The sequence below is a fragment of the Lottia gigantea genome (genome assembly GCF_000327385.1).
Source record: "Lottia gigantea unplaced genomic scaffold LOTGIsca_38, whole genome shotgun sequence".
Classification (NCBI taxonomy): domain Eukaryota; kingdom Metazoa; phylum Mollusca; class Gastropoda; family Lottiidae; genus Lottia; species Lottia gigantea.
This window is the reverse complement of record NW_008709295.1, coordinates 1,558,791-1,583,068: the sequence shown is the minus strand read 5'-3', so window position 1 is coordinate 1,583,068 and position 24,278 is coordinate 1,558,791. Positions and strand designations below refer to the sequence as shown.

General features: G+C 36.4%; 6 protein-coding genes across 6 annotated transcripts; 2 read left to right on the top strand and 4 right to left on the bottom strand.

The window, feature by feature from the left end:
* Positions 1–377: 377 nt before the first annotated feature.
* LOTGIDRAFT_163183 (hypothetical protein) lies at positions 378–743 on the top strand (the record flags this gene model as incomplete). The annotated part of the gene is made up of 1 exon (XM_009059244.1): positions 378–743. The coding sequence occupies one exon, from the start codon at positions 378–380 to the stop codon at positions 741–743; it is 366 nt and encodes a 121-aa protein (XP_009057492.1).
* A 1,644-nt stretch (positions 744–2,387) lies between these two features.
* Positions 2,388–3,931, bottom strand: LOTGIDRAFT_163182 (hypothetical protein; the record flags this gene model as incomplete). Its single annotated transcript, XM_009059243.1, has 2 exons — positions 2,388–3,095; positions 3,296–3,931. The coding sequence occupies 2 exons, from the start codon at positions 3,929–3,931 to the stop codon at positions 2,388–2,390; spliced, it is 1,344 nt and encodes a 447-aa protein (XP_009057491.1).
* Positions 3,932–4,086: 155 nt separating this feature from the next.
* Positions 4,087–5,148, bottom strand: LOTGIDRAFT_163181 (hypothetical protein; the record flags this gene model as incomplete). The annotated part of the gene is made up of 1 exon (XM_009059242.1): positions 4,087–5,148. The coding sequence occupies one exon, from the start codon at positions 5,146–5,148 to the stop codon at positions 4,087–4,089; it is 1,062 nt and encodes a 353-aa protein (XP_009057490.1).
* Positions 5,149–11,973: 6,825 nt separating this feature from the next.
* On the top strand, positions 11,974–12,867 carry LOTGIDRAFT_163180 (hypothetical protein; the record flags this gene model as incomplete). The annotated part of the gene is made up of 1 exon (XM_009059241.1): positions 11,974–12,867. The coding sequence occupies one exon, from the start codon at positions 11,974–11,976 to the stop codon at positions 12,865–12,867; it is 894 nt and encodes a 297-aa protein (XP_009057489.1).
* A 7,718-nt stretch (positions 12,868–20,585) lies between these two features.
* Positions 20,586–21,086, bottom strand: LOTGIDRAFT_163178 (hypothetical protein; the record flags this gene model as incomplete). Its single annotated transcript, XM_009059240.1, has 1 exon — positions 20,586–21,086. The coding sequence occupies one exon, from the start codon at positions 21,084–21,086 to the stop codon at positions 20,586–20,588; it is 501 nt and encodes a 166-aa protein (XP_009057488.1).
* Positions 21,087–21,258: 172 nt separating this feature from the next.
* LOTGIDRAFT_163177 (hypothetical protein) lies at positions 21,259–22,306 on the bottom strand (the record flags this gene model as incomplete). The annotated part of the gene is made up of 2 exons (XM_009059239.1): positions 21,259–21,792; positions 21,854–22,306. The coding sequence occupies 2 exons, from the start codon at positions 22,304–22,306 to the stop codon at positions 21,259–21,261; spliced, it is 987 nt and encodes a 328-aa protein (XP_009057487.1).
* Positions 22,307–24,278: the final 1,972 nt, after the last annotated feature.

Here is a 24,278-nt window from a genome sequence, read left to right as displayed (position 1 = left end):
CAGTACTGTTATTAGAACAGTTCTAGTTTATATCATTACGATAAAAAAATGGTTGAAGAAGAATGGTATGAAACTACTAGAATGGTTGCGAAACATACTGATAAAGAAAATATAGACAAAGTTTATTTGCACACTAATCCTTTTATAAGAAATTTTATCAGACGATCTATTAAAGGAGGAAGAGTTTCGGCAAATAGAAAATCATGTGAAACAATAAAATGGATGAAATTTGTAATGTATTAAAGGAGTTTATTTCAAAAAGTGATACAGAAAGTATTTCACATAACATAATTGATTTATTCAAAGAATACAGGGCAAGCACAAAAGACAAAACAGAGGTTCATTCGAGACTTAAAAAAATAAACTGCAATAAACTAATGGCATTTGATGCTAATGGTTTATACGCTTCAGCAATGTCGGATTTAGACAGTGAATATCCGAGAGCAGAAAGTGGAAGACCGTTTCTACCAGAAGAAGAAAAAGAATTTGTAAAACTCTTCAATAAACAAAAATTTAGACCTAGAACAGCTATTTTAACAGTGTGGTTTGACTATCCCAAAAACATGTTCTTCCAGCCGATACCAGCTAAAGATAAAATCATTTTCACGAATAAAGAAGGTAAAAAGGAAACTGATAACAAAATCAGGTTCAGAAATGGTTTCTGTCACGACGTTTTAACATCGGTTGATATTCAAGAAATAGTTAAAGCCGGTGGACGAATTATTAGAATATTAGATGTATAGTATACGAAGAAATTTTTAAAACTCCACCCTATAGAGATTATATTTTAATTTTGAGAGATCTAAGAAATAAATATAAACGAAAAGGTAATATCGTTGGTAGTAAATGCATGAAATTATTAGGTAATTCCTTGTATGGTAAATCAATTCAAAAAGATATATTCACAACTAGACATTTATGGAATGAAGCAACTTTACAGGCTAACTTTGATTCACATATTAAAACCTATGAGAAAATTAATGATACTCAATATATTGTTGAAACAGAAATGGAAGAAAAAGAGATTACTACCGAAGATCACTCAAGTAAATCTACACGACTAACACCTAGTCATTTGGGATCATTCGTTTTATCTCACAGAAAAAAAATAATGAACAATTTCATTTATGTAATAAATGGATTTTATAAACCCGAAATATACTATACCGACACCGATAGTTTGTACATTTCATCCAACAATTAGAAAAAACTAAACAGAGCTGGTTTGGTCTCCGAAAAAGACTATTGCAAAGGTAAAAACGATTACGGTGACGGTGGAATTATATTTGGTTTATATTTAGCACCAAAAGTTAAATACAATATCATTCTAACTTCTGGTGTGTTTTAAAAGAAAAGAAAACATGTAAAGGTTATTCTAATGATAAGACAAATGTAGAATATTACATTCAGTTAGCAAGCGGGCATGATGTGTCGATTGAATTTAAGAAACCATGGGAAAAAGTTTTACCAATGGAGTAGTTATTCCAAAGGATGATGATAAACAAACTAAAGTTTTTAAAAGTTATTTGAATAATGTTAAAAGAAAACCACCAAAACAGTAAAGGAATGATGTATCCTTACAACGACAAAGATGAGTATAGTTTTGATGAAAACTATGAATTTGATGATTTCGATTATCTTACTATTCTAGAAGAGAATGAAGATCTATTTGACTCGTTTTAAATGAAGTTGAATGACAATTTCTTCGTTGCCAAAATCTATGAACCTGTTTTACCGTCTTTGATTTCCAGATTAATATCTTTGATCATGAAAGAATTGACTGGTAAATATGTCGTTTGAAACGGTTTCTCTATAATTCTGTATTCGATCGGCACCGTAAAAGTCGGTATGCTGTATATGGTTTGGCGTTTATGCTTTTTGAAAAATCCACCGTTGATCAAATTACAGTGAATGTTGATCACGTCGATGTCGTTCTCGATGTTGGCCTTGTGCGGCGCCAATGTCGATTGCGCGTATATTCGTTTATCGAACCCTAGTAACGCATTCAACGAATTTTCTACGTTGAAATCGACTTGACTGTTATCAGTTTTATTTTGTTCAGATTCAAATTACTTTCGAATTCGATATTGTTTTTACCGCTCACGCTTCCTGCGTATTCGGATAGGTAATCGTTGGTGGCTACGTATTCGTAGCTTCCCGGTAGTAAGCTTATGGTTTTGAACGTAACTCCGTTATCCGTCGATATTTTTAGTTGATTGTTGTTTTCGTTGATATTTCTAATGGAATTGTAAACGGAGAAATACTTTAATCCCAGTTCGTACTGTTTATTGCGATCGAGTTCATACTCGTAGTCTAGAGACAATTTGATGTCTGATTTATTCGAGGTGATAACGGACAATTGTTTTAATGACGTTTATATAGTCTTTTTAGTGATGATTTTTTTTCTCCAAAAGTCGTTTTAATATGCCATTGACTTCATTGTATTGTCTGTCCGATCGATGGCCTTCCTTCATGGCCGCTAATATTACTCGTAATCTATTAACTAGTTCCTCGTTGTTGTCGGATAAAAACGTTATACCTTGTCCAGATGCCACCATATCATCGAATTCGTCTATTTCTTGTATGATTGGATAATCTTTTGCATAATCATCTACATCCTCTTCCTCAATAACTTTTGTTATGTATAAATCAACTTCTTTCAATGTTCTTGTTTCGGGTCCTGACTTTCTGATAGCAAGTAGAAATTTTGAGTATGCTACTAAATCCTTGTAATCGGCAATTTCAACATCCTCGCCATTCATTAAATCTATTAACCCTTTTGTTAATGTAAATATAAAGTCTTTTGTGTCGATTTTAAATTGTGGTGAATTTCCACTAAATCTTATTCTAAAACCATTAAACAATAACCCCACTTCATCAATGATTGGTGAAATGCTCTTTGGTAAATCTGGGTCAGGATTTGAAAAAAGACGTTTTATATCATCTAATGTCTTAATACCACCATATTTAATCGGTTTGGGGTGATGAGGTTCTATATGAGGTGTGGGTTCTAATTTCTTTTTAATATCCTCTTGAGATTTAATATTGGTTGAATTAGACTTTGTAGATTTTCCGTTAATCCGAGTTGTTGTAATCTGTTATTTTCAACTTGGGTCTTTATTTTATTCTTAGCTTTGATATATTCTCTATTTCTTTTTAAAATATTATTCCAATCCGTCATTTAAAAAAAAAAAAATTAACATCTGTCGATCATAACTCTTTCTCCCGCAGGTTTTCTAGTATTAACAAATACATATCCATGATCATCCGGGTTTCTCCTTTGAGCTTTACAAACCTTTTTAAATGTATCTCTGTCCATTCCGTGATTTATCGACTGAATGATTTGAGATAAATCTTTGTCGTTTAATTCGAATAATAAAATTGCGTTCTTTCTGATAAACATGGCGTCCATTCCGTAGAAAGATTGGGATTGGTATATGCAGTGACAGTTTTGATGTCTTCCTTTCGTGAAGAATTCTTGTTGAACGGTTTGACTTTTTTGTGCCACGCAGTCGTCAAAGACAATCAAGTTCTTTCGGTGGTTGTCGATTTTAGACAAGTTTAAATCGTTGTCGTTTTTAGTCAGAAATACTTTGACGTCGGTCGGTTTCAGAGAAGGATTCTTTTCTTTGATAAAGCCGTCTAAAATGTCTTTTATTTCCGCGTTCTCTTGCAAGTCTTCGTTGCTTTCGTAGTAGTGAAAAATGTCTTGAACTTCTTTTTTCGAGACGTATTCCAAAGCTTTGAGAAACTGATAATAGGATTGTTCGGGAGTGGTCGTGTAAATATACAGAGACTCGAAATCTAAAAGGTTCGGTGTTGTCAACATATTAAAAGTGAGGTAAGTCTTTCTACAAACCGAAGATCCGCAAATGCACATGAGCATGGGGTTGCTAGGAAATATGTCCGAATGTTTGAATTTCTTGCTCATTTTTATTTATTACATTTTCGTACCAAATATCACCCCGTTGCCTTTACACTTTGAAAGAAAGATTCCCTCGCCCAAACGTATGTTTTTAAAAAATATTGCGTTGCCCTTGTGTTTGACTTTTATTTCTCAGGTGTCGATATTATCTATTAATTTGCTTAATCCCTCTTTAACGGTTTTCTTGGTTTCTTCAAATGTTTTGCTTCTTCCAGCAATAAACAGTAGCCGGTTACATCTCCTTGTGTTTTTTCAATGTGAATATTAATGTTTACCCCTGTTTTGAAAAGATCTTCTTGATGAGCTGACAGATCGAAACAAAAGATTGGATGATTGAGTGAAAAATATGTGTATTCAAACTGAGGAGTATTTCCAAACAATTCGCACATATTTTTATAGTTTCTGTACAATTCGTTGTAATCTTTTTTGGAAGGATCAATTGTCAAAGGTTGATTGGGATAATTATCGTTGTTCAATCTGACTTGAACTTTGCGAATGATGGGATCTTGAATATGGTTCAATGCCACTCTGAAAATGTTGTTGTTGTTTGTCTGAGAGTCTGGTAAGTTTTTGAAACCGACCATTAGATATCTCGCTGGTTTGACGGTGTTGGTGATTGGCCACGTGGTGGATTCTCCCGTTAAAGTCATGCTACCTACCATGTTACGACGAAGAAAAGCAATTTCGATGTCTTTGGTTAAAGAGTTGAATATTCTCGTTTCCACTTCTACGGATGGAGTAATTACCGGTATGTAAAGTTGGATTTTCGTTATTTCCAATTTTGCGTCAGAGTTGTTTTCACCAAAGAATATCTTGTTGTCGTTGATTTCTCTTTGCAAATGAATTTTATACGGCAAACCTATGGAAACCTTTCTGTGTTCCAAGAGACCAAATAAAGGATACAACTTCCAATTTACGTAATTACCCCATCTGTTGTTCTCGACAACATTGTTGTATTGAAGCGCTCGTTTTTCAAATCCGTCATTTACTCCGCGAGACACTCTTTCCAGTGTGTTTCTAGCAACTACCCTTATCCTAGCAAGGTCTGCGTCATTTGCTACAGTTCTGACCGGTTCTTTTAAAACTTCTCCGTCACCGACATCGGGAATCCATCCCAAAACTGAATCGTAGTTTTTGGGATACAGAACCGTTTTCAACATTGTGTCAAACTCCCCGGGGTGTTTAATGGTTTCTATCGGATTTGAACCAGCTTCCAAAACCATTTCGCTGAATAAAGACGGAAAGAAATTGTTTTCTAAAGTCGTGTTGGTTTGTGGAATTCGATTCTGAGTGGCGTCTTTGATTTTGAAATCGCATCGGAAATGGGCATCGGAAAGCAGCAACCAATTGGACAACGAATTATTTCAAAGGTAACTCTTCCTCCGTCGTTTATTTGGGTCTTTGTCCCTACCGAGGGTGAGATGATTACGTAATCCTCTTTCTTCTTGTTGAACGAATATTGAATCGGATCATACAATTGAAAGATTGGATCCAATCTGTAATTTTTGCTTGCCATTTTTATCCAATGATTTTAAACCCTTTTCCTTGTTTTTCTAGGGCTTGTCGTTCTAGTCCTTATTTCTTATCTCTCTTATTAGCTGCAGTTCTTTAAGTTCGTCAGATGTTTTCACTGCATCGCTTATATTTACTCCTGCTTTTGCCACAGATCCAAGAGCTTGCGCTTCTGAGGAAATGAGGGATTTGTTGTTTGAGACAAAGTTGGCCACTTTGGGGATGAGATATGTTAGCGCAGAGAAGAAACCGTCTCCTTCGAATTTTTTTTGTTTGTGTTTTAAAATTAAAGACATCTTATTTTTTAATGCGGTTATTTTATACTGTATTATTATAGTGAATCTTGTGTGGTCAGTCTCTTGGTCAACGATGTCATGCTAGTGTGCCGGCGGTCAGCCCATCGTTTTGGTAGATTTAACCATTTGTATATCCTGTGATGTTCTAAGGATTTTAAGTGATTTATATTTTGGACACATATACTTTATTAGATAATTAATATGGACAGAATAACTCCTATTGTGTTGTGAAAGTACGATGGGAACCAACATCCCGTGGATGGATGGATACAAGAACATTCTATCATAGGCCCGGGTAGGGGTGTGACAGTTTCTTTGATTATTTTTAGCATCCGTTAACTAGATAAGCTTAGATCAATACGTCCTGTCAAAAAGCGAAAGTAGTTAAATATGACAAGTGGTCAGGTGTCTTCGACAGTTCCACTCCTTCGCAGTTTCGTAGTGTGAATTGAAAGACAATATAATTGAAAAAGTGTTGATAATCTGAGACAATCAGAATAAGAAAAAAACATCAAGTAGTCTACCTCTATAAGACACTAGCCTAATAGGCTAAGCCTTTGCTAGTAGTAGTATGCTAGTATCGATGGCGGTAGTGTGATTGATCTAGGCCTTACCATTTTCCAATTTCAATTTAATCCTTTCGAATTTAAGGATAACTCCTGTTATAATAGTGGGCAGTTCAATTCATGTAGGATGGTAGTTCTGGGCCCTACCATTTTCCTATTATAATAGTTTTGTTGGGTTAGAAAGTTCTTGAAAAAAATTATCTTTATGTTTTTTGACAGAAATAAAGACATTGAACATGAAGAATTGGAAAATGAATATTCAATGGAAATTCCTAATTATAATCTCTACAAAGACATCAATACTGATACCAACTTTTCATTACTGAAGTTAGAATCTATGCTGTGTTACGAAGAAACTTGATGACGACTCAAAGAAACTTTATACCAATCGTTTTCTGAGAATAGCATCTACTGACGGTTTACATTTTTTCAAATCCGAATGTCATGCAGAAATGAAGAAGAAAGTTTCGAATCACATTGACATAGATGGCATTATAGCTGAATCCAAATGTGAGTGTGCTGCTGGAAATGTACCCACTATATGTAAGGCAACTGATAGAACAAACCTTGAAAACCGTTTTAACTCCATGACTGAACCTTCCCAAGACATACAAGCTGCTCCTCTTATCCATGGAAAGAAGTTTGAAAAAATTGCTATTGACGAGTTTGTTAAACACAGGATACAGTCGACCAATGTGGAACATCTTTTTGTAAAGGTAGTCTGTTTCTAGCTTCATCACCGGACGGATTGATGGATAATCATAATGTGATTAAGGTGAAGTGTCCATATTCATCTAAAGACAAATCAAAATCAAAAGTATTATCTTTCAGAAAATCATGACTATTATTTTCAAGTTCAGGGTGTACAGGACGCCAAGGGTGCATTTTCATTGTTAACACCTTTAAAGATATGAAATTCAAAACTATCAACAAGAATGACACTTTTATTCAAAGTATGGTACAGAAATTAACTTTGTTTTATAATTATAACTTTTCCTAAAGTTTTGTTTTGTCAAAATATTCCTATTCAAAAAGTAAAAAAATAATTGAAATAGATGCTATAAATTTTTTTTTTTTTAAAAATCTAAAAGTAAAAATGCTTTCTAAATGTTATTCTAGACAAAACTGAAGAAAGAAAAGTATGCATGTTAACACATCTTAGTATGCCTGTATTCACATGAATGAATAGCCTATTTCCTGTGATCCTATCTTGATACATTCTAGGCCAATAACCATATCAATGCAATACATTTTGAATTTGAGCCTATCACGATAAGGAAAAGGCATAAACTTGAGAGATTGTCTATTTTTCCATGCATATTCAAAATATAACTTTTAGTTGCATGCCATTTGTCCCAGAATTTAGGTCTGATTTGAAATAAACAGAATTCCCCCCCCCCCCCACCCACCCCCCATAACAACATTTTGAACTGAAAATTCTTTTTCGTAAAATCATATTCAAAAATTATACTTGTTAGTTAGGCCTACTTTAAAATCAGCACTAGTTGGCATTTTTATCAACCCAGGCCATAGCCATAGATAGACGAAATGGGAGTAATAATGTAAACATAGAACTGTATAGCCTACGGTCAGTAGTCTGACATACAGTTCTATGATGTTAATAAGACTGAGTCAGACCGTAGCCGTACTAGTGTCAAGTGGCTTCCGAAGAATATAGACATATCACTATGACAAGTATTTCAAACATTAAAAAGATAACTTATCTAATAAAGCAAATGAAAACACTTGCCCGAGGATGTAAATTCGACGAAATCTCTGCAAACTACGCTCCCACCGCATCTCCCTTCAGTGATTTCCGCCTTTTCACAGCCACAATCCACTTCTTTCGAAGGTTTTTATGGAAGGGTTTTTGGGTCTAAATAAGATGATATGCTAATATTTGTCTAATCCATTGTTGAAATGTTCAGAATGTCAAAATACTTATTATGATACCGTCAAATTTGTCATATTGCTGAAGTAAATTTTAATAAAACAAATGTGACATATCATTTTCAACATTTCTCTTAGCAATATGCAAATGAGATCAAAAGGCGTGGCTTCCAGAAAAAATGTTTTCACACAATGCAAAGTTTCCGTGGTAAATACCCTTAAGAATTGCTAAGAGAAATGTTGAAAATGATATGTCGAAAATGATATGTCGATAATGATAATACCAAAATGATCTGTAAACGTGTAATTAGTGAGGAAATGACAAAACACATTTATTTTATCGCAATTTACTAAAGCAATATGACAAAGTTGACGGTATCATAATAAGTATTAGACAATTTAACAGAGCGTCTTATTTTGACCCAAAAACACTTCCATAGGTTTTTGTCGATTGGTGACAAATACCCTCCTCTATTTGAACATTTAGGAACACAATAACAAGTTTTAGGCATGTTGTAATCAGAGTTCTGTAGCTATATTAACAATATTACTAAAGCGTACAGTCGACTTCCGGGACCCTAGTCGGTGGCGCCATCTTCAGGGGCAGATAATCCGATTTTGGTTCCCCATTATACACATACATACCAAGTTAGATGAAAATCGGATAAGAAATAAGAAAGTCGGTAAATTAAGTGGGGGTATCCCTTTAATGTGCTTCTGTAAGCTCAACTTACAGTATAACACGGTTTAATCCATCCTAAAGCTTACTGATATACCTTAAGGAGGATATCTTTAAAACAAGTGAAACTTTGATTTCTATTGGGGTTGACAGCTAGGTTAATCTAATTATCTAATAATAACCCCATGTTAAGTGAATGAGGTTTTGAATTTGCATGTAAGGTATGCATGTTATATATCTATGGAAAGCTCAGAATCTTTTCATTACAAAATCGAAAGAATTATTGCTATATCTCTATTAGCGACCGAGATATAGCACTGCAAAGGCTCAAAATGGTCCATATTTAGACCCCTATAAAATGGAAAGGGTTGTCTGACCCCAAAGGTCAAAAGGTCATCAGATAGACAAGGTCACAAATTATCACAGGAAATATGAAGGTCATCAAAGTTCAAGGTCATGAGATATACGCCTTCAAACTTTCAAAAAAAAAAAACAACCAGTTGTACAAAAAAGGCAAAATCAAAAATCAAAATTCTGCTCCCATCAGATTGTACACAAACATTCAATCTATCGTTTGACACAAATATTACGCAAATCGGATAAAAAATGAGGCAAACCAATATGGCGGCAAACATATTACTTCCGGTACGAATTTTTTTAGTTTAAAAAGTTTGCATTAAGACTGGTAATATAATGCATATGTTATTTTTAACTTAAATCAATTCCACCGGAAGTGATGCCACCGGAAGTACTAACATCGAAACCGGAAGTGATGAAATTTTTTTTGAATGTGTTCTTTTATTCCACTTTGTTGGCGGTCTACACCAAGTAAGTTTCAAGTCAATCCGCCAAATAACAACCGAAATAGTATTTTTCGATTGATTTCGGCAAAAAAAGTCGGTGGGTTCGTTTTGCCGCATTGCGCAACTTGCCGCATCGTGCTCAACTGCACAAAAACGACTTGTACAAGGAAACTAAAGGTTTCTGATTAAATCCGGAATGGCCATTTGTTTCACATGAAACAAAATATTTTAATGTGATGTCCCGCATCGATTTTTATACGCCCACATCTCTTTATGTGGACGTATATTGTCGGCACCCCCGTCCATTCGTCGGTCCGGCCGTTCGTCAACATTTGCTTGTAAACGCTCTAAAAACTAGATTTTTTGATGGAACCAAATGAAATTCGGTATGTGTATCCATATTCATAAAACGAAGATCAAGTTCGAATTTGAGCTATATCTTGAATATGCTATTCCTCTCTTAGTTTTCGACCGATTTTGATGAAACTTAAAATGGATGTTATTGGACCTAAATCGAAAGATTTGAGAAAGTTTAGTTAACTTCGGATTAAATTTAAGGCCTCTTACGTTAGTTTTGAGGAGTTATCGCCCTTTAACCTCTACACAGTAAGTGCTTCTATCAACATCAATTGCTCTTAAACACTCTAAAAACTAGAGTGTTTGAAGGAATCAAATGAAATTCTTTATGTGCATACATATTCATGAAACGAAGGTCCGTCAGTCCTTCCGTCCGTCCGTCCATCCGTCAACATTTGCTTGTAAGCACTCTAAAAACTAGATTTTTTGATGGAATCAAATGGAATTCGGTATGTGTATACATATTCATAAAACGAAGATCAAGTTCGAATTTGAGCTATTTTCGACCGTTAGAAGAAGAGTAATTTGCCTTGCCCCAAAGTCTTGAATATTTACCATCCGCATTCCGTGGTGGGCGTATATGGCTGTGGTCCACTATCTAATTTTTCTGTTTTTCTAAACCATCGCAGGTTCGTCGATTTTTGTAGTTAGTAGTGTAGAGCCAATCAACCCCAGCTTCTACCTTGTCCACCAGGACATTCTGGGACTTATCTGGAAGTAGTTGGGGTTGAGCCACTGCCGAATTATAGAGCACATCGAATACGAGAATTTTAAACTTCTCGCTTGATAATTCTGATTTACTATTCAGAAGATTTTCACTTTCAGACATTTCAGTTGCCATTTTTTCTAGCACGAGGGTGACGTTATTGGCACGCAGTAGATGGACATTACCAAATTTATTTATTGCACTTGTCTTTTTTCGTTTTATGGATTTATGTATTTTGTATTACGGTTCTGGTCGTTTCAACTTGGTATTTACATGTCGTTTTTATGCAGTTGGGAACGTTGCGGCAAGTTGCGCAATGCGGCAAAGCGAACCCACCGAAATAAGTATGCAACGAATTTTCGAAAATCGAATTTTTTTACTGCTATCATTTGCCCTTTGTTACAAGAAATACAATGAAAGAAACCCGATCAATATCGGTTGATAAACATGCCCTCTAGAGGCCATTTTCCATTTGTTGCTAACGTCGCTTCATATTGCTCAGAAAACTTTCGTTTTACATTCATTCCACAATTCTCCACAGGTTAGAAAACATGACTAAGAATAAAAGAATGTTTGTCAATTACTAAAGACCAAGTTTGATGAAATCCGGATAAAAAATTTGGAAATACGCATGCGCACAACAAAAATTCAATATTTCCATCAAATTTAGAATTGGATTATACCCATACATACCAAGTTTGGTGAAATTCGAAAAAGAAATAAGAAAGTTGGTAATGCGCACGCGCACAACAAAAATTCAATGTTTCCATCAAATTTAGAATTGGATTATACACATACATACTAAGTTTGATGAAAATCGGATAAGAAATAAGAAAGTTGGTTGTGCACAAAAAAAATCAATATTTTCAACAAATTTAGAACTGGGATATAGATATACATGCCAATTTTGATGAAAATCGAATAAGAAATAAGAAAGTTGATAATGCGCATGCGCAATTCGATTATTCCATCAAATTAAGAATTTCATTTCATTCGTTATACTCACCAGTCGGAAATATACTTATGGATAATCTTCCTGTACAACTCTCTCAACTCGCTCAAACTCATCAAGAGATTTAATGGGTTACTCCCCTTCCCTTGATATGTATTGTACCTTAGTTCATCTTCCGGCGTGAAAAACAACGCACGTGTTTCGTCTCTCTCTCGTTTATGTTACATTTTTCCTTAGATATTTTGATTTGTAAGTTTTTGATATATTTCTCTGTCATATACTTTGCTATGCCAAACGCTGGGAATAATGAGAAATCTAATTTATCGACAGATTCAGATTTGGAAGTAAGTGTTCGTTCCGAATCGCCGTCTGTTAAAGTTTCGCAATCGAAGAAGAAAACTCGTTCGAAAAGAGTGTCATCCACCGAGGTGAACAATCGACTTAACAATTTGGAAGCGAAAGTGGATGATAAATTTGATAAATTAATCCTACTATTTACAGTTTGCCAAATCCATCAGAATACCGGTTGTTTAACTCCGCGGAGATCTGTTCGGGATGAAAATCAGGATATTGGGGATTTAGTCTCACAGATACCTAAAAACTCCTCCGATAGTGGGAGAATAGATCCCTCCGGAGTCCCTAAGTTGTTGATCAATCCAGAATTTCGAGCAAGAAACTTAGAAATGGATGTTTTATCTCTCGCCCCCGATGAACAGGAAGAGCGAGAATTTATGGCGTCATTGTCTGATCAGGAGTCGAATTTAGGACCCGATTCTCATGTCGATTTGCCCCATAGTCCTCAAAAGAGACTAAAGTCTTCAGCTGACAACAACAGGCCTTCGTATGTGAACTATTTGCCTGAAACAAGCACTTTACAAAACACAATGAAAGAAAATGTAGAGTGTCAAAGTTCTGATGTTTTGTCCAAGCTATTTGGGAGTTCAGTGAACGACGATGTGCATAAAGTTGGACTGATTTTAGACAAGTCCCAGTCTGACACCCTATCGAAATCTTGGAGAAGCCAAAATCCGGATCGTCTTACAGCATATAAAGAAGAATACCGTAGCTGTTTTCCGGTTCATGAACTTTCAGAGCAGTTTTTCAACGTCCCTAGCTTAGATGACATATATCTCAAATGCATATTTGCAACAAGCTCTTGGTACCTTTATGAACAATTTTAACAACGACAAGATGAACAACGATCAAGCGATTGCCCCAATTAAAGATATGTATGAAATATCAACAAAAGCCATGGACCAAATGGGGAGATCAGGCGCCTTCCATCATATGATAAGACGTAAAGCTACGGCGGCAGAGACTGGTCTCACAGACATAAAGGATTTTCAATCAAAGCTGATATACTTGCCCTTAACTTCGGATGGTGTTTTTGGGTCTTCCTTGGAGGACAGTCTCAAGGTTAGAAAATCACAGAAGGAGCAGATCAAGGACTTGCTTCCAGAATTTGCTGATAAAAGTCAAATTTATCAAAATTTAAAGAGGAAATCTAACACTTTTCCTGACAAGTCATACGACTTCAAAAAGCCAAGACTGGATCAACATTATCCTAGGAATAGACCTTACTATAATCAGAATTGGGAGAAGTCATCGACCAATCCTAGACCTTACAGAAGTTACGATAAGGGCGAAGCCAAAGCCAGTCAGGGTTTTCGGATCCCTAAAAATCAAGAATACCAGTATAATTCAGTCGGGGGTCGTTTAAGATATTTCATAGAGAATTGGGCCAAAATAACAGACGACCAATGGGTGTTTTCTGTGATACGAGAGGGTTACAAGCTGGAACTCCTCTCGCCACCCCCGAATACGGGTATTCGACAAACAACCATAGCGCAAAACCATGTAGATATTTTAAACGCAGAAATTGTTTCGTTATTGGAAAAGGAAGCTATAGAATCAGTTCCAGTGGAGGAAATCCATTTAGGTTTATACAGCACCTTCTTCCTCATTCCAAAAAGGTCGTCCAACAAGCTGAGACCGGTGATCAATTTAAAACCTTTAAATCAATTCTTACTAAAGAAACATTTCAAGATGGATACCATTTCCAAGGTCGTTTTTGCATCCAAGGAAGGTGTTATCAGTGGAAAGTTCTTTGCTTCGGTCCGACAGTCGCCCCAAAGGTTTTTACCAAAGTCATGTCCGTCGTTTCTGCGTACCTGAGAAAGCACAGTTTAAGGGTAGCAGTATACCTCTACGATTGGTTGCTACTGCATCGGAACAAAGACACACTGAGACAGCATCGATACTTCGTCCTAGATCTCTTGGAACCTCTGGGTCTTCTTGTGAACCGAGAGACGTCGTCTCTTTGTCCCAGCCAAGAAGTAGTTTATCTGGGAAGCTTATTCAAGACCCACCAGGGTAGTGTGTGCCCTACGATAGACAGGATGAAAAAATTAGTAGAATCAGTAAATCATATCCAGAACAAGCGCAGTCAGCAGTCAGGCATTAGACTATCTTTGCCTGCTAGGTTTGATGGCTAGCTGTATAGAACTGATCCCAAATGCTCGCTTACACATGAGGCCTATACAACTACATCTACTCTGTTTCTGGAAGCCATCTCTGCATGCAGTAGAAAAGGTTATCCCATTTAATCAACATCTACAATCACATCTTTCATTGTGGTTAGAGCCAGCGAACATTTTACAGGGAAGATCTCTTCTACCTCGGCTATCCACAGTGACCATAACGACGGATGCGTCGATGGAAGGGTACGGAGGTTACTTGGATCAGCTTCTTATACAAGGGACCTGGTCAAGGGAGCAAAGACGTTATCACATAAACCTTCTGGAGTTGGAAGCTGTGCATATCGTAGTATCCAAGTTTATCCGCCCGACCGAATGGATGCTCAACAGCCCAGTAGTTCACAAGCTATTTCTGCATTGGTTGCCCCTTTGATAGACCTTTTTGCATCAATAGAAAATCGCCAAACCAAGATTTTCTGTTCCTGGAGTCCCCACCCACAAGCATTGGCACTGGACGCGCTGTCAATTTCATGGATGAACATGTACGCTTATGTTTACCCTCCAATATGCCTTATTCCGAAAATTCTCTGTTACATGAGGCAATTTCATTGTCAAATACTCCTAGTAGCTCCTTATTGGCCACGAAGGACTTACCGATCTACTTCAATTGCTGATTGCTCCACCCATTCGACTTCCGGATCTCCTAGATAGCTTCTTGCAGCATCCTGGCGTAAGGGGACACAAAAGGATTATTCATACAAATTTGAACGATTCAGGCGTTGGTGTAGTCCAAGGAAAATTGATCCCCTGGGCATTTCACTGACACAAATAACCGATTTTCTATCAGATCTGTTTTCTGCCGGTTTACAGTATAGGACGATAGCAGGATATCGTTCCATGTTATCGGCAATTATCGGCGTTTTTAACTTCAGGCCCCCTAAGTCTCGTTTATTACCAGAATGGGGTCTACCAACCGTGCTAGACATGTTGGAGAAACCTCCATTTGAGCCATTGTCTGATATATCCTTCAAACTCCTCACTTTTAAAACTGTATTTTTAATTGCAATAACTACTTTCAGACGATCCAGTGATATACAGTCATTAATGGTTGGTGAAAATTTTATGAGAATTCAAACAAGTGGTATTACGTTTCTACGTACTGGATTAGCAAAACAAGACCGACCAAATCATTATGGTGCGAAAATATTTGTACCAGCATTTCCCAAAAGAAAATTTCTGGATCCAAGAAGGTGTGTATTACAATATTTAGAGGCAACAAAAGATATTCTACAAATGTTAGAGGCGATTACCAGCCTCGACTTTTTCTGTGTCTCTCGCCGCCGCCTTTCCGCACAAACCATTGCAAGGTGGCTTGTTCAGACTATACAAATGGTCTATAATGGCGCTGTTCATACAAATGCACATTCCACAAGAGCCGTAGGTCCGTCTTTTGCTTTATATGAAGGAGCTTCTGTACATTCCATAATGGATGCAGCTGATTGGTCTAAACCGTCGACGTTTATAGATTTTTATCTCAAGGATGTGAATGTTAGTGTTCTTGAGCAGGATAGTCATCCCCCGGCGAGTTTTTCCGAGGGTATGTATATTTCTAAGGTTAAACACGGTAAATTAAGTATAATTCTCTTGTTATGGTACATTAAACAATACATTCACTTTTTCAGGATAGCAGAAGACTATGGTAAATGGCGATTAAGTATGGTCGCATCTTGATGTAAATATTCGAAAAGAATACAGTATATTTATCAAGCATGTACCTGTAGAAAATTAAAATATTTATTGTACATATAGGGGTTTGTCTTAAAATTCCCTCTCCACCATCAAATATACTGCTTTGGAATCTAAATTTATCCATAAGTATATTTCCGACTGGTAAGTATAACGAATGAAATGAAATTGAAAAAATTTGTATCTTTTTCAAGTTTCAATTTTATGAATTACCGTACTTACCATTCCTATTACCCACCATCATCCCCAGAGGAATTTTGATAGCAGTAGGTAGGAAAGCTTTTGTTTTTCACGCCTACATGAACTAAGGTACAATACATATCAAGGGAAGGGGAGTACCCATTAAATCTCTTGATGAGTTTGTACAGGAAGATTATCCATAAGTATATTTCCGACTGGTAAGTATAACTCATTCCTAAAATTGAAATTTGAAATAGATACAAATTTTTCAATTTGATTATACACATACATTCCAAGTTTGATGAAAATCGGATAAGAAATAAGGAAGTTGGTAAATCCGAGCATTTCTTGTCTGGAAGGATTCGTTTGGTAAAACAAAAGTACATGCATTGGATTGTCCTAATTTAGGCTTAAAGTTGCATCTGTCCTACTAGGCTTGCCTCGGGTACCGTTGATACAGTTATCTAACATTTTCATAGAACACGGTTTTGGTAATACCTGGGACTGCATTTTATTATCTGGAAACCCAGCCGCCGCACCTTTGATTAAGGAATACTTCAAATTGGTAAGGGAAGAACAGGCACAAAGCCATGTTTTACCCAAGCAAGCTAAGCCTATTTTCGTTGCCGGTGACAGAGCCAGCGATGTGGCTCACGTAGTCTGTCAGGAAATAAAACTGTTACTAGATCAGACACGGTTCGTCTTTAGCCATACTTATGGGAAAACCAATTTGTAGTAAAGATAGTATTATCTGTCCAATTCTTGCCATTGAAAATTAAGTTAAGGGTTGCAAATCTATGGGGGTGAATATATCTCAAGGCTATTTATTAAGAGTCGCTTCAGATGATGGATGCGTTCTCGATCAACCAGTCTCATACTCATAGTTTATGAGCGTTTGAGATCATACATGTCCACTTCAGGCATTTACGAGGGTGACTCCGCATAGTTTTAGAAGTGGTTGCGCCTTTACACTCGCTTTATCGGAGTCTGACTGTAGCTCGTCTGAAATGATGCATCACTTTTGGTTGGTTCACCGACTTTGCAGACTGGATAAGCAGTGAATAATTTAAAAGTTTCTGTCCAATCGATGATGTTTTCAGGGCTAGAACCTATGGAAGTAGAAGTTGCTGTCTTAGAAGATGTTGTCTTTGTATATGTCTTTTTCTTGTCAGTGGAATCTTCTAATTGGCTCAGAAATCTGCATACATTGTATCAGCATCTGCAGTCTTAGGAAGGTGTAGACATGTGACGACGCCAATTGTAACTATTAGTGAATAATTCGTTACACTTGGAAACCGGACACACATGCATCTTGTTATCATGAAATATTGTGGCGTGTTGCTGATATTCTCTTCGTGTATCAAATATGGCTTTACATTCTACACATGTTATTGTTGGTCGTTTCTCTGAATGTGTATGACTGCTGTAATCATCATTTCTTCTTTTCGAAGGAGTATTTCTGCGTCTCGCATCCCTTCGGCTGCTTCCTGGGTGAAATCTCTTCATATTCTTTAGGCGAGATTCCTATACGTTTTCTTGGAATATATACCCAAACCTGAGAACCAGTTTCAAAGTGATTTTTCAAGCATTGTTGGTCGTAACGTTTTTTAGCTCTTAGTGCACTCGCATTTAAATGTTCACGACGTTATCAAGTCTACGAATAATATTATTGACGTATTCCACATGAGTAAACCTGCTACCTGGGGGTCTCCCCGTCAGAATTGTAACAGGAAGCGATACCTCTCGTCCTAGCATCGATTTGTTTGGGGAAAATCATGAGATTCATGTTCACACGAACGATAAGCTAAACAGACAATGTCCAAGAACGAATCCCAGTCTCTTTGAAATTCATCTACATAATGACTAAGGATATTCTGAAGAGTTCTATTGTAACGTTCAACCTGTCCATAACTGGCAGGGTGATACGGTGTCGTTCGAGTCTTTGTTGTTCCCATAAGTTTACATAGCTCTGAGAATAATTCGGATTCAAATTGTGATCCCTGATCAGAATGTATACTACTAGGAACAACAAATCGCAGTATCATGCTCAGAAAAGCCGAAGCCACAGTACTTGCAAACATATCAGCAATAGCTACAGCTTCAACCCATTTGGTAAAGCAATCTTGTATGACAACTACATACTTATTGCCAGATATAGTTTCCGGAAGAGGACCCATGATATCTATAGCTATCCTCTCCATTCGATAGCCACTTGACACTGACGAAAGGGGAACATGTGCTCAGTTCTTCGGTTGCTTCCGCATTTGTCCAGATTCACAAGTCTTTACCCAATATCGCACATCATTCCTCATTCCTGGCCAATAATATGATTGACTAGTCTTGGAATGTGTTTTATCATATCCCAAGTGACCACCTGAAGGTGAATCATGGCAGTTTTTAAGAATTTCTTCTCTCACCGATTTAGGAATGACACTTTTATAAATGACATCAAGTGGATTGTCAGATAACTGAACCCATTTTCTAACAAGAATATCATCCTTGATAGTGATCAACTTCCATTGGGACCAAAAAGCCTTGATTTCAAGAGACATCCCAGAGACTTTATCTCACGAAGGTTTGTCAATTTGTTTTCTAGATAGGATAGGATCATCTTTCTGAGCTTTAGAAATCATCCCATTTCCTTGATCAACCTGTAACAGAAAAATGCTTCGAACATCTCCATCATTTTGCTCTTCCGTAAAACAGTTACACATTCTACAATGTTTTCTTGAAAACCCGTCTGCGCTGCCATGCAATTTACCAGGTCTATGTACAATCTCAAATTGAAATTCAGACAGAACTGGCCAACCATCTGGCCAACTGACCTCATGATCCAACAAAGGGAAGTATGGGGGTGGGTTTTAAAAGCCAACCGCCTGCCGCTGCCAACCGGCATACCGGAGTGAAAAGAAGGCGCTAAAATGACCATTGTTAAATTGAATAAGAAAATGTGAAGGAAAATATCTCAAAGCAAGAATAGAAATATTAATTTGTTTCGTTTCATTTTTAAAATAATTTTGATTCCATAATATTGACGTCAACAAAAATTCCGTCAAATTGAATAGTTTCGTTTTGTAGTATGAACAACTACGATCCTTAAATTTAACAATGCTCATTTTAGCGCCTTTTTTCACTCCGGTATGCCGATTGGCAGCGGCTTTTAAAACCCACCTAAAGCATGGTCACTTCTCAAAGTAAACTTTTGACCATAAACATATGGTCGGAAATGCAGTAAGCAAACAACTACAGAGAGCAACTCCTTCCGTGTAGTGCAATCATTTTTCTGACTCTTGCTTAATGACTTACTACCGTAAGCAATGACATGTTCAATTCGTTTGTCGTCTTTCTGAGACAGAACAGCATCCTTTGTCACTCGCATCCGTATCCAAGATGTATTCTCTAAATGGATCTGGATGAACTAGTACAGGTGAAAACACTAATCTCTCCTTGAGGGTATCAAATGACATCTGACAGCTTTCAGTCCAACAAAATTTGGCTCCTTTATCTGTCAATCTGTGGAGAGGTTCTGCAATTTTGGAAAAATCTTTCACAAATCGTCTGTAATATGAGGACAATCCTTACCTCTGTAACACATTTTGGAGTGGCCCAATCCTTTACTGCTGATATCTTTGCTGGATTGGTAGATACTCCAACTTTGCCAATGTTGTGTCCCAAGTACAGGCCTTCAGACTTGAATAAATGACACTTACTTACTTTAAGCTTAAGTCCAGCTAACCTCGGCCTAAGACTTCCTCAAATCTAGTAACGTGTTCTTCAAAACTCCTAGCGAAGACAATAACATCATCTAGATAAATAAGACAGGTTTCCCAATGGAGACCTGACAAAACAATATCCATTAGTCTTTCAAAAGTCGCAGGACTATTTGTTAGACCCATGGGCATGACTTTGAATTGGAACATCCCACATGGAGTGGAAAACGCCGTCTTTGAACGGTCATTGTGATCCATCACCACGTGGAAAAATCCTAATTGCATATCAAGGCATGAAAACCATTCCACAATTTATTGACTCGTCTATTCGTGGCAACGGATAAGCATCCTTAGAAGTCACTGCATCCAAGCGTCTGTAGTCTATGCAGAACCTGGTGCCTCCACTTTTATTTTTCACTAAGACGATAGGCGATGACCATGGCCCACTTGCGGGTTCAATTAAATCTCGGCGAGTCATCTCCACAAGATGTTTCCTTACGTCCTCTCTTGATGCTTAAGGTAATCTTCTCGGAGGCTGTCTAACAGGTTTCTCTTCACCTGTGTCTATTTTATGTTTAACCACATCTGTTCTGCCCAGGTCACCTTCGTCTTCAGCAAAATTCTTAAACAACAAATCTTCTACAACACTTTTCTGCTCCGGATTCAACTCAGAATCCTTTAATAGTTCCGTTAATAATTTTGACTGCTTTTCTCCTTCATGTGTATTACCCGGTGCTACCTTATCTATATTTCGTAAAAGATTAACTCTACAAACTCCAAAAGCTCCTATAGTATGACACTGTATGATGCTCCATCTATATAAATTTCTCTTTCCGAAATATTTAATATGACATTTTCATCTGTCAAGAAATCAAATCCTATTATAGCTGATGTTGGTATATGCACAACTTCAAATGGATAGCTAAATTTCTTATCCCTGAGACTGAAATCAAACGTTGCACGACCAATAACGTCTGAAGGAGTACCATCAGCCTGGTTTAGACGACATGTTACTGGAAGCAATGCTGGAGGCTTGTCCATTAAATCACAGGAGTCCCTGGAAAGCATGCATAATCCTGCAGCGGTATCTAGTAAAAATTCAATTTCCCCTTCCTCTACATTTCCATTCACGTACAACCCTGAGCTATCAGGATTTAAAACGCTGACTATTCGTTCGGGACTTTGCTGATTTTCTCCCCTTCGATCTACATTCTTCTCAACATAAGTATTTTGTCTCCATGGTTTATCATCACGTGAATAACTACTCCTACGAGGCAAAGGACACATTATGGCATAATGTCCTATCTCGAAACAATTAAAGCAAGTTTTGTCTTCTACTCCTGTCTACGGATTCTTTTCGATTCTCATCCTATTGCATCGTATTATCCCCATCCTTAGCAGTTCTTCCAACTGTATCGATAATCTTTTCTTTTATAGATTTTATTTCTTCTGTAAGTATCTAAATTAATTTATTTAACTCATTGTTTTCTGAATCTACGGGTTTCTTACCATGCTTGTCCTTGACATTGGCTATCAATGCTGTTCTGGAATCTGGATCTGAACATTTAATAGCTTCCAACTCCATGGCATGATGAAGTCCTGTATTCAGGTCACGAGGACGACCCTGACTTACAAGCATCCTCATCTGACTATCTCCAAAGTACTGGACAAAATGATCCTTAGCAATCTTTTCTTTGATAATATCATTATTTGTAGGATAAGCTTTGTTGACCAAAATCCTTACTGAAGAAGCAAATTCTGATAGACTCTCATTGGGTCTCCTCCGTCGCTCTCTCAATTTCACTTTGTACATTTCAGCAAGCTGCGGTGGATCAAACTTTTGTTTCAAAGCAAAAATCAATTGTTGATAATCTCTTACGTCATCTGCTCTTAAAGTACCGAAAATATCGATAGCTTTGCCACTGAGGCTTATGACTAAAAACTTGGCTTTCTCTTCATAACTCCATTGATTAATTTCTGCTGTCATTTCAAACTAGTATTCTAAATTACCTTCACCATTAAACTTAGGTGGCATTGCAACAGGGTTTGCATACTTTTGTTGTGTTCTCGTTGCTGTTCGAGCACCGTCCTTGAGCATGGTGATCATTAAAATAAACTCTGGGTATTCTTAGTGACGGCAAGGAAAAATCTTCTTGTGTTCTCTTCCTGTTAGAAAGTAAACCAGTAGTCCGACTGTTCTGAGCAATACTTGGCTCACTACTATTTTGATTTCTAAAACTCGTCTGTCCAGCTGCTGGAGTGTGTGTAGGTGCATCTGTTGCATGATTATAATCTGAAGCTGGAGATACATTCAGTCTTCTTGATTGGTGCATCATTTGTTCAAGAGTTTGCATCTCCCTTTCAAATGCTTCGCTTAACTCTCTCACAGCTCTCTCTATATCTTCTAGTCTGCCTTCACTCGTCACCTCTGCTGAATTTATAACTTTCAATAATAATAATAACAGGAAGTAATCTAAAACTGTTGGAAATCCCACTCCAGCCACCATTTAAATTCAGTGTTACACGCACACTGAATTAAAATACAAAGACAAATAAACACTTTATATAGCATAAATAACAATATATACATAAAGGTTGACCAAGATTATTTCGGTGGAAGTGGAATTAAGACGATTTGTGGTTGTCTCTTACATGAATAATACAAAATAAAACGAATATCACCTTATTATAAACCCTTTTAACTTACATAACTTTATCTATGGACACAGGAAAAGAAGATAAAAATTGAAATGATGAGGACATTCAATGTTTATAAGTACTTTGAAAAATATACAGTTAATGGTCATGAGTTCAAGTAAACCATTTTAAAATGAAATACAGAACTCAACCTCACTTAAAACAATTATCAAATAGGAAAATATCCGTACTGATAAACATTTTGATAAATAAAACCAGTTGTTTTTGATGATCTACAAAGAGTGCCGACATAAAGATATTATAAAAAGGGACTTCAACTGAGAAACAAGTATGGCCGCCATTACTAAGTAAGGACAAAAAGGTAATAAAACATTTATGACAATAACTTTGGGCACCATGCTCTGATACCAAAAATAAAAGTAGGCACATACACAGAATTACACGAGCTATCATATGCAAAGCAAAAATAATCATAAAGTAAATTCTGCCTATTTATGCTTATGACTTTAAATTATATTCATATATAGCAGACCGGTAACAATATATCACCAAAATGAAGAGATCATGCACTTTAAGAATATAAAAGAAATTTTGTCGTATGTTAATTAGGTCACGTGACAGAGCTAATCAAAGTTAAAAATCGCGATTGTCAAATGACTATAGAACCGGAAGTTAACATTGCACAACAAATGTGGGGACATTTGTAGATAGATCTTACGAAGGGCAACAACTTTTGTTCTTGTCATAAGGTCACCAAAGGTCACGGTCACGAGATATGAGCCTTTAAAATTTTTGCCAATATTGAAAAACATATAACTAAAAAGCTAAATTTTGTGAAGACTCGACTGCTGATGTTATAGACATTAAAATGATGTAAATCCCATTAACCCCTATTTCAAGAAAATGGTTTAAAGAAAATTTTGACATTTCAAATGGCAGACGATCTTTTACTTCCGGAACAAATTCTATCAGTTCAAATCTTTTATATAAACAATTCTAGCATATTCCAAAAAGAATTTTTCAAATGTTTATAAAATTCCGGAAGTTGAAATTTCAACTTTAAGAGCAAATGACGTAAAAACCGAAAGTGATATAAAAATTTTGAAAAACAGAATTTTGTTTGCAATCAAAATGTCTGTCTACATGTTAATTTTCAGATTGATTGAAATAATATTGTAGAAGTTAAAAAAAACCGTTAAAATTAAATTAAAAAAGTCAGCGACAAAAGTCAAAATTTTAAATTTTTTAAAGTCCTAATTTTTAGTTATTAGTTTAAAGTAATGAACAAAAATAAAATGACGGTCGAAATAGATTTAGAATAAGAGCAGAAATTCGAAATACGCAATGAATGGTTATCGTCCTACGTCATTTCCGGTTGGGCAAAAATGCGTCATTTTACATTTAACAAACAACAAACATGTGTATATAGGTAATGATGTCAGATAGTGTGAGCCATGTACAGTTTTGGCTGGGGAGCGTGACCGGAATTCGAAAAAAAAACTAGAACTGTTCTAATAACAGTACTGATGCCGGGCGGGATACGACATTCAGGTACATTAATGTATGAGAGATGAAATAAATGATCTCAAATATAAGAAAGGTAAATTTTATGCTATAACAAATATACATACTTCCGATCAAAAAGGAGTTCATCATTCTGCTTTGTACAAAAACTCTTCAAATAACTTATATTTCTTCGATTCTTTTGGATTATAACTTTTTTTTTTTTTTTTATTAAAGCGAAGCAATTACATGCTATAGCCGTATAGAACAATCGAACATATATACAATAACAATATAGCAAAAAAAAAATAGTAAAAA